This window comes from Sinocyclocheilus anshuiensis, unplaced genomic scaffold (genome assembly GCF_001515605.1).
Source record: "Sinocyclocheilus anshuiensis isolate Anshui unplaced genomic scaffold, SAMN03320099.WGS_v1.1 scaffold966, whole genome shotgun sequence".
Classification (NCBI taxonomy): Eukaryota; Metazoa; Chordata; class Actinopteri; order Cypriniformes; family Cyprinidae; genus Sinocyclocheilus; species Sinocyclocheilus anshuiensis.
Window position 1 is genome coordinate 374,076 of NW_015540909.1, and position 9,873 is coordinate 383,948.

The following is a 9,873-nucleotide window of genomic DNA, read 5'->3' on the forward strand; positions in this document are numbered from 1 at the left end:
TTTTTTTTTTTTTTTTTTTTTGGTAAATATATTAATGATCTATCTTCCTGTTTGTAAATTGGCTGCCAACAGAGACTGGCAGGAAATCAAACAAAACAAATCATTTTTCCCTCTTTTATATCTTAAGCCCCGTTCACCAGGGGCGTGTCTACGTGGTGGCCAAGGGTGGCACCGGCCCCCCCTGAAATTTGGCTGGCCACCCCAGGTGCCCCCCCTACCAGATGTCTTGCGAAAGGCTTGTTTTTATTAAATTTATAACTGCATCTGGCAGTGGCGCATCCTGGCATGTGTAGGCAGCTGCCTAGGACCGCTTTCTTCTCCTTTATACCTAATTTTAGGCGGCATCTATAGCGCGATTTTAATGACAATGTCGAGAGCGCATAATGTGACGTGATCCATATAGGCCTAATGCACGAGCACGAATCTCCACTCGCAAGCAGATTTCCTTCACTCACACAAAACTGGACGTGTCCTTTTAAATAATAGAATCCATTGCTAATATGAGATTTGAAAAGGGAGGAAAAAAAGTTCGGCAAAAGTTGGAATCGAACCCAGGGTCGATCGCATCAAAAAGCCAACAACTCACACTTAACCATCTGCGCCACTGGAGCTGGTGTTTTATAGCCGCTTTTAAAGTATTGACTATCCCAACCAGGAATTACTGCCAACAAGGCAGGCTATTTGCACTAAGTGTTAATAGACACTCCGTATTTTTTATTCCATAGTAAGGGCAATTCATACACTACATTTAAACTGAGCTACTTTAATACCATCTCCGAACTTTCTACCACGACTCTGCTGTTCTTCGGCTGGTTCTTCCCTGTATACGTTGAAAGGGCAATTCATACACTACATTTAAACTGAGCTACTTTAATACCATCTCCGAACTTTCTACCACGACTCTGCTGTTCTTCGGCTGGTTCTTCCTATATATGTTGATTGACAGATGTCTCATCCAGTCAGCGGTGAGTAATCCCAAACCAATGGCGCTGTCTCAAACTATACCTACCTCTTCCGGTTTGTCTGATTTGTCATTGTGTTTTCTGACTTGTTCATTTGTTTTCGGATTTGTCCTTGTGTTTTCTGACTTGTTATTTTGTTTTCGAATTTGTCATTGTGTTTTCTGACTTGTTAATTTGTTTTCTGAATTGTTGTTGTGTTTTGTGAATTGTTATTTTGTTTTTTAGACTTGCATTTGCGTTTGTAATTTGTTATTTTGTTTTCAGAATTGTGATTTGTTTAGCACTTCTCGGCCACCGTACGCAACCGCTGTCTGATTGACAGCCAATCAGAATCCATCCTGCTGTAACGAGCTCAAGAATTTAAAGCGGCAGACGACCGTGCGCTTGAAAATAAACAGACGATATCGTTCGCTGGTGTGGACGCTAATATCGTTATCTTTATAGTTATAGCTCTTGGTGTGAACGGGGCTTTATGCTCTTACAGAGAGATGTGTTGCCCTCTGACTAGACAAGCTTTCTTTCAAATCTGTAAATCATGCTTTTGCTGTCATGTTTTTGAGAAATATGACATATCAGGGCATAAATAATGCACACAAGCAAGATTTACAGCCTAAAATAAGAATGAGGTATCAGTGTATCTATCACAAATACACTGACACATGGGGAAGTCGTGGCCTAATGGTTAGAGTCAGACTCGTAACGGCAGGGATTGTAGGTCGGGGGAGTGAATGTACAGCGCTCTCTCCCACCTTCAATACCACGACTGAGGTACCCTTGAGCAAGGCACCGAACCCCTAACTGCTCCCCGGGCGCCGCAACAAGAAATTGCTGCCCACTGCTCTGGGTGTGTGTTCACGGTGTGTGTCTGTTCACTGCTGTGTGTGTGCACTTTGGATGGCCACATGTCACGTCACTTTCACTTTCACAAATATATATAATCTGTTTCGATAGTTGTCACACCGGAGAATTATCTCTAACAGAGCAAAACTCTTGTATTTTGTGTTTTTTGTTTTGTTTTGTCTCAGTATGACTGAATTTGATAGTTTCTATGATTATCCTGTGTGGACAACACGTTTATGATTATGTGAAGTGAAATTGTAACATTAAAATTTAGTTGTTTAAGATTGTCTTTGATTCTAATTCAAACAAGACCCTAGACTAGTCATGCTAGTTTTTTTTTCCAAGTTTTCCAACATTTTTGAAAGATCTAAAAAACATGTATCATAAAAGCGAATGCTGTTGTTCTAAATAATTCACATATTATGTATTTTTGTAGGCCAACCTGTCAGTTAGCATCACCCTGGTTCCCTTCACAAAAACCAGACAGGATTTTTCCCTTGGCATTTGGATTATTGCATTAAATAAGCTCTATGACCAACAAAGGTTTGATTATCATCATAACAATCTTCACAGATTAACACAACTTTCATTAATTTTGAAGCCTAAATACAATCGCACAAAGTAAAAAGGTAAACTTAAGCTACATAAACTAACTAAACCAAGTTCACACGACTATAATGTCACCACCATTAAAACCACTTAAGCTCAGGGCGTTTTTTGGTATTTTCGCCTAAATTTAACATACTCAAATTCAAATATTTACCCTGCACACATACAATGGAGGAAATGAAAAAAAATGGTTTCATTGTAAAGAAAACCCTTTGAACTACAAAACATGAGTGTAATTCTTTATAAATAACATTACATATTTTTCAAATATTACTATAAACACAAAAAAAACATAGGGCTTTTGGAGATTTTAAAACTAATTATTTTTTTGAAAATCTGTAATTCAGGTTCTATAAGGCCCAACTCTCTGCAATTTACTTTGTTTGATGCCACTAGATGCCAAAAAGTACCAGAAAAAAATAATATTTCAAATAACAGCTTCTAAACAGGAGTTATTACATTATATCTGATCTGAGTGACATGTAATCTGACCAATTACAGCCCAGAACCGACCGCAGATCTATAACATCAGACGCGCTGCCTGCGCACTGGAATGAGATGGAAAGCCATTATTTCCAGACGCGCTGGATTCCGTTACCTGGACAGAACGCGAATATCTCACCGATGGAAGCACGCAGAAACGTGAAAATGGTCTTGTTTGAAAGAAGAGATCCTAATCTAAAAGATAATATAGAGTATATAGATATTTGTGGCTGTTTGCAGCTAACTGAAGCAGTGCTACGAGTAGGAATGTTACACATAAAAAAATCCGCTTTTTTCCCCCGCAATTCAATTGAAGATAATTCGATCTATGATTGTCACACAATTAAATAATCTACATCGTCAAATTCCTGAGAATGAGAGCTTTCTTGTGATATATTACTTGACTTTTTTTGTGAAAAATATATAAAATACACATTCTTCGTAAAAAAAAATTCGCAATGGTTAGGCGGAAAATCGTGTGTGGGACGAATACATTTCTAACCTTAATTTTACTGCTTTATGAATATAAACCCATATATGGGCTGATACCATATAAGGAAGGCTATGTAAATGAAGCATACACATTTTTAACGCGATTTTGGACCCGTATCCGGGTCCGCAGAGTTTAACTGGTTTTAAGCTTCTGACAACTCTTTCAAAGTCTTCATTTAAAAAACATAAAAATTTGAGTTAGAAAATTTAACAAGACCATGATTATAAACACAAAGAGGCTGAACTAGTGAGTAGATGAGTTTACCTGTTCGACATTATAACGTTTAATGTCCTCAACAACCTCTGTAGTCCCACTTAGCCACTTGTTAGCAAACGCTTTTTCAAGGCAATAAAAGCTTTAAAACAATCACAAGGGGTGTATTACTGATGTATTTTTTGATGTAAAAGTAAAAGGTGAAAATATCTCATCCACAGACTTTATTTCAGGCATTTAACCAAAAACCCATTCAAAAAAACCTGATGAAGTGATGAAATGCTTATTTTCAGGTTTGGCCTACAAAAATAGGTTATCCCTGCAGCACTCTGTTTAGCCAAACACTGAAAAAAAATGCAGCCCCTTCTCAGATCCCTGGCATGTCTGCAGCAAAAGGTATTGAACCTCAGAGGCAGACATACTTGGAAACAAGTCTTGCCTTCCTCCCCGGTCACCAGTCTGTACACTTAGTATTATGGCCAGTGGATCAAATTTTCATTAGTGTGGATGCTGAAGCTCCACTGTGCTAATCCAAGCCCATTAGATACACACTGCACTTGCTATAATAAGACAGTGATCTAACCAGGGCAAAAAGAGGGTCCACAGTGTGTCTGATGTGGGCTCACATAAGCATTTCTACCTCTGGACGGGATACATCATCAATACTGGCATAAAGGCGAACACAGGATTTTAAATTGGTAAGTTTTGCTGTAATCAAAGGATTTGTTTGTTCTGTCTCAGTTTAAACAAGTGTTTTCAGGCCTGATTTGAGATCAAAGGAGTACATATATATCTACCACAAAGAAAGGGACCAATCAGATTCATTTACTTGGGAAAAAAAATAATTATTAATCTTACTGGACTGGTTTTATTGAAGGCTGGATACTATTAATATCACCATGCCTGTGCCATACACTGTCGTACCCAAGAAAGAGCAACAGGAGCTGTGTTCGGACACAGATGGAGGTAAGACACATCAGAAGCAGGAAAAAAGCTCAGTTTCTTCCAACAGCACACCATCTCAACGGATAAGACTAATTCAATTAAATCAGCTTGAAAGCAACAGCACTGTGACATGTGGGGAAAAAAGCAAAACAGTCTGAAAAGTGAAAACAGAGAGCCAAATTTTCACTTTCTGCTCTGGCATGTCTCAACTGCTTTGACTCGGTTTCCAAAACAGTAAGGGTATTTGTAATGTAATATGACAGCAGGAGACTAAATGCTTTACTCCAGGAGATCATGACTCATCCACGCCTGATTGGGAAAGATCTGAACCCTCTTAAACATTACTGAACGAACAGCAGGCTGAGGTTACACCCAGATGCCTGTGTCAAATTTAATGATTTAATCACAGTCGCACATATTGTGCTCACGATTTTAGAGGCAAAGATGATGACAGAGAATGTAAGACATGCTTTAATGACATTAATTATGAATGATCATACAGTATTAATGAAAACCTGAGTTTTTTTTATCAACTTTCAGAAGAATGGCATGTAATTACTAGTTTGCTGCAATTACTAGTTTATAACATTGCAATGTAATGTCATAAGGGATAGTTGTTCTGTGATTGATATCAATGCATTTCAACATATCTGTACATGTACTTCAGTATGTTTGAACCTGGGGAAGAAGATCAGTGTTCCTCGGGATCTGATGATGGAGGAGCTCAATCTGCTGTCCAACAGAGGATCTATAATGTTCCACGAGAGACTCAAAAGAGTGGAGAGGTTCACCTTGGAGAATATAGCACAGAGACACCTGAATGTAAGACATCTTAAACTGGGTTAAAGTCAACATAAAAATCAGAATTGACCCAATTTATTGACCCATATAATTACGAATTTATGAATTTGGTCCCAATGTTAGTAGCCAAATAGCTATTTTATTGTTTTAGGCTAATATCAATAGGCAAGACCATTTCTATGTGGGTTAACTTTAATATTGTGGCAATAATAACAAATAATATGTTTGGATAAAAGTTTTACCTTTTAGATTTGCTGAAATTGTCTTGAGGTTAAATTTGCCCTTCTGCCTCCATGTTAAAAACCTTCCTCAAAAGGTTCACAATCGACTGCAAACTCACATTCGTGAGTCAAGATCAAGTCCCACCCTATTTACTTTTCATTTAATCTCCTGTTTCACTCAGAGTTGCAAGATCTTTACTATATAGAAGTAAAATGGGTTGTGAAAGCTGTTTGAATGTAAAATCCGAAGTGTCCAATCCTCCTCTTGGAGGGCCAACTTCCTGGCGAGTTTAGATCCAACCAGCAGCCTTGAAATTTCTAGTCACCCTGAAGAGTTTGATTAGTTAGTTAGGTGTGTTTAATTACAGTTCTGTCATGACAACTCTTGGAGGGATTGGCATGGTATAATGTACATGTCAATGTTAATGTATTTGGTCTTGAGATTTGCTACTGTCAATACATCCATAACATACTGCTGTGAGCATGTAAGAAATACTGCTGCTGCAAATATAACATACATGAAATAACCCCCATATAGCATACATGAATCACCTCATAGCAGATCTATACAGGTGGAGCTGGGGAAGGCGGAGGGTTTCTGAAGCAAGCTGCAACTGCTACAGCAAGCACTAGTCATATATTTGAATGTTGAGCAGCGAGCTCATTGGCTACCGATACAGAAGACAACCAATCAGCTGTGACATGTGATAATGATGTCATTAGGTCAGATTGTGTTAGACCTATCGGACTGCGCCATCTTGTTTTTTATGCCAGAACTCTGTATTTGAGGCCCTTCAGAAGCAGGACTGGACACCCCTGAGCAACACTAAAGAAGTTTAGTGAGCAAATCTACTAGTAACTCAGGGGTGTCCAATCGTACACCTGGAGGACCACCTTCCTGCAGAGTTTCTTGGCCTAATTAAACACACCTGAACCAGCTAATCAAGGCCTTTAAGAGCCCAAGGCAGCTGGTGTGAGCTAAACCCTAAAGGCCCTCCAGGAGCAGGATTGGACAACCCTGAAGTAACTATTAACCCCTCCCCTCTGGTTCTGGTTCCATGAAGAACCTTTAACATTCATAGTATCTGTTCATTGCAAAAAAGAAAAAGGTTCATTAGATTATTAAAATGTTCTTCACACTAATTAAAAAAAAAAAAAAAAAAAAAGTTCATTTAAGAACTGTTCACTGAAAGGTTCTTTGGGGAACCTTTTATTTTTAAGCTTGTAGGTTCAGTAATAATGGATTATCTTTTAACACTGTCTAGCACTTAGATGAAACACTTCAAGGCCAGAATGCCATGCAAGGAGAGAAAGGAAGTGATTGCTTCACCTCTGAAATCTACATCAACCAGCCTGGAAAGAACAGCCTAGTCACCACACTAAAACACACGGTTTCTAAGAAAGGAAACCCAAGTGTGCTTGCACCTGGTAATACAGCACACTTCTGTATGAGTACACTAAGGATTCTGTTGTTCTCAAAGTCAAAGGACAATTCTGAAGGTCACTCAATTCTCTTACACAGGTTATGGGGGGCCTCTGAAAGAGGTTCCTCCAGAAAAGTTCAATGTCACTGTGATCCCCAAGTCTTATCAATCACCCTGGGAGGAAAAACCCATTGAGAATGAAACGCTGTTGGCTAACATCAGTACCCATCTGCCTGAGCCACCTTACAAACTCACCCCAGCCAACTACAAATGCTTCAACAGGTACAAATTAATCACAACATAATGATACTTCCACCCTCAATACTAAACTCAGCATGAAGTAAATGCTAAATTAAAACTTGAAACCAAGATTGAATTATTACAACCAATGTGTATTATTCATCAATGTATGCAACAAATGTACTTCTTCTACTGATGTTCTGGCCACACAAGCTATTAAATAATGATGACAAATTAGTTTCCTATTGAAAATCTTGCTGAAAATCCTCAGACATAATTCAGAAGTAAATTGGGTTGCAAATGGCAATCCAGTACAAAAGTGCCTGACCAACTTTTTCAGCTGCCTTGTATTCATATGTATTTTTCACATTTTTATAAACAAGTTATTTCAACTTTTTTTTTTAAGTTATAAGCCATGAATCAAACAAATCAGCACTGAGGTGAATCACAATAAACTTTGATTTGAAGCAAAAAAGATATAGATATACACACAAAAATATAGTAGTCAACATTTGAAGTGGATCAAAAAAGATATTTTGGTTTTAGGTTTACAACTTTGATGAAAGGTTTTGATCCACTTCAAATGTTGACTAGTGTATTTAAGTTTGAGAGCATAGGGAGGCTTGATTGCATCACGTGCAGTGCTTCATGGAAGTGAACGGGACACTAATGTGTTCTTTTGGCACAATTTGCTTGTCAAGATTCACTGACTGGTCCCTGATTTTATGGAAACAAGGGTAAAGTAGTTTTTTCCCCCCAGGTATCATGCTGTTAAACATGATTATCTAAATAAGTCTCTATATAGAAGTAGATAACGTAGCAAAGGTCCCTCAAAATAGTGACTGAATTAAGGAAGGGCATCAGCCACTACTAGTAACATTACACATAAAAGACTTCTTAGCATGTCTGGCGTGGTAAGGCTGCCTGCCAAAAATGGCTGGTTTTAAGGTCATGCCTTAAAACAGAATTTGTGTCTTGAAACCTTACGCTGGTCCAGGCTCATGTATCAGTATGTCAAGTAAAAAAGACAATACTTGTTTCACTCAGCTGTTAGGGAAAGTCGGGCTATTTTTAGCAATAAAAAAGGGACATGAACAACAATCATTGTCATTTTTCACAGAGCTCCTACGCCGTTTGGTGGCACAGCAGGCACTGGCAAGGCTCTGCCGCTGCCTGGCTTTGAGATGCTGCAGGCTCACACAGAGCCACACCTGACCTGGGACAGGATGTGCCATCGGCCCAATTTCAATCGTACTCCACTTGGCTGGAGCATCCAGTACGCTGCAGAGTCTCCCGATCTGTGAAGATGGCATACGCAACTATTTTGCCAAACTACAATTGAGGACTGGATTTCTGAGGGATGCCTAAATTGCTACTGTGAATTGTGAGCTGAGCCATCAAATACCAATTTAAAGTTTACATACTGTACATTGTCTATTAACATGTTTACACAATCGTTCACACAATATTTCAAAATGTGAAGATCCTTTAATGTAACCACAAACTAGACCGCTGTACATTAAAAAAAAAAAAAGTCTTAACAATTCAGGACAGCACACGTCATACTTTACATAAAAAGGGGGAGAGATGGACACTAGCACAAACTGTTATAAGAATCCTGGAATATTCTAGAGGTGCAGGACAATAAAGTGCCAAACAAATAAAGACTTCAGGTGCATGAAATAGTCAATAGTGCCCCCACTTGGTAATTGTTGGTCACTGCAACCAATTATTTGTCATTCGGCCCTAAAAAGGCATGATATCTGTTTCATATCATTACATACAAAACTGACAAAAAGATAACAGAAACCATTAAGGGTTATTTTAAAACAAAAGCTTAAAAAGAAAAGTTTTTGTCGTGGTTTAAATTCTGAGATGCTGGTATTTTTCCTTGTTCATTACGCATTCCTTCTTACACTTGCTGTGAAAATGATTGACAGATATAAACACTTAAAAATGTGGGCAGAGGTGACATCACTCTGGGTTCAGTTGTTCAGCAGTCATTGCTGAACAGTGAGGTAGCTGTATAACTATCTAAGGGCCTCCATGGCGACTTGCATGGGCGCCCATCCGCTGAGGATCCTGGGATGGGTAGTGGACCTGTCCGGGGGGCCTCATGACCATTGGAGGGGGCATCGGCGGGGCCATGGGATCCATGGTGTGGAACATAGGAGGACCAAAACCTGGAGAGAACAGATAAGATTAACGGGATAGTGAAGCACATTATCATAGGTTACAAAAAACGAGGAAGGAGGAAGTGAGTGGGGTGAAACTCACCAGGCGGTGGGGGCATGGCAACCCCAGGTGGAGGAGGAAGTCCCAGGTTCATGACAGCAGGTGAGCTGCTGGGAGCCAGGTTGAAGTAGTTGGTGGAGGCATCTTCATCAGACATAGGGGGTGGGGGCAGAGCTGTTGAAAAAGTATGAGAAAGGGAAAATTCACATACTGCTCTACCTTATATAATATTTAGTGGCCCCCCATTCAATTTATTTTGGAACAATTGTATTCCGTTGTAAAAGCAGTACATAGAAAAAGTAGTTTTACTATTATTAGTAGTAGCAATTATTATTATTATTTTATACAGGTGCATCTCAATAAATTAGAATGTCATGGAAAAGTTCATTTATTTCAGTAATTCAACT

The 9,873-nt window shown here is 38.9% G+C and overlaps 2 protein-coding genes and 1 pseudogene across 3 annotated transcripts in view; 2 read left to right on the top strand and 1 right to left on the bottom strand.

The window, feature by feature from the left end:
- Positions 1 to 1,470, top strand: part of LOC107689210 (ADP-ribosylation factor-like protein 3) — a 21,903-nt pseudogene extending 20,433 nt beyond the window's left edge.
- Positions 1,471 to 4,179: 2,709 nt separating this feature from the next.
- The window catches only part of LOC107689189 (myozenin-2), a 6,847-nt gene continuing 1,153 nt past the window's right edge, over positions 4,180 to 9,873 (top strand). The window contains exons 1-6 of one of the 2 annotated variants that reach the window (XR_001634310.1): positions 4,180 to 4,298; positions 4,478 to 4,566; positions 5,213 to 5,367; positions 6,833 to 6,995; positions 7,090 to 7,273; positions 8,352 to 8,615. Coding sequence is in view for 1 of the 2 variants with exons in the window: in XM_016487118.1 (XP_016342604.1) it covers positions 4,500 to 4,566; positions 5,213 to 5,367; positions 6,833 to 6,995; positions 7,090 to 7,273; positions 8,352 to 8,535 (753 nt within the window). In the remaining variant the exon portion in view is untranslated. Of the gene's footprint in view, positions 4,299 to 4,477; positions 4,567 to 5,212; positions 5,368 to 6,832; positions 6,996 to 7,089; positions 7,274 to 8,351; positions 9,183 to 9,873 lie in introns of those variants that run through there. The other variant, XM_016487118.1, reaches the window with a different exon arrangement.
- The window catches only part of LOC107689188 (pre-mRNA-splicing factor RBM22), a 5,931-nt gene continuing 4,816 nt past the window's right edge, over positions 8,759 to 9,873 (bottom strand). The window contains exons 10-11 of the mRNA XM_016487117.1: positions 9,509 to 9,640; positions 8,759 to 9,414 (exon numbers count right to left, since the gene is read on the bottom strand). Coding sequence (XP_016342603.1) covers positions 9,266 to 9,414; positions 9,509 to 9,640 — 281 coding nt within the window. The 3' untranslated portion in view covers positions 8,759 to 9,265. The remainder of the gene's footprint in view (positions 9,415 to 9,508; positions 9,641 to 9,873) is intronic.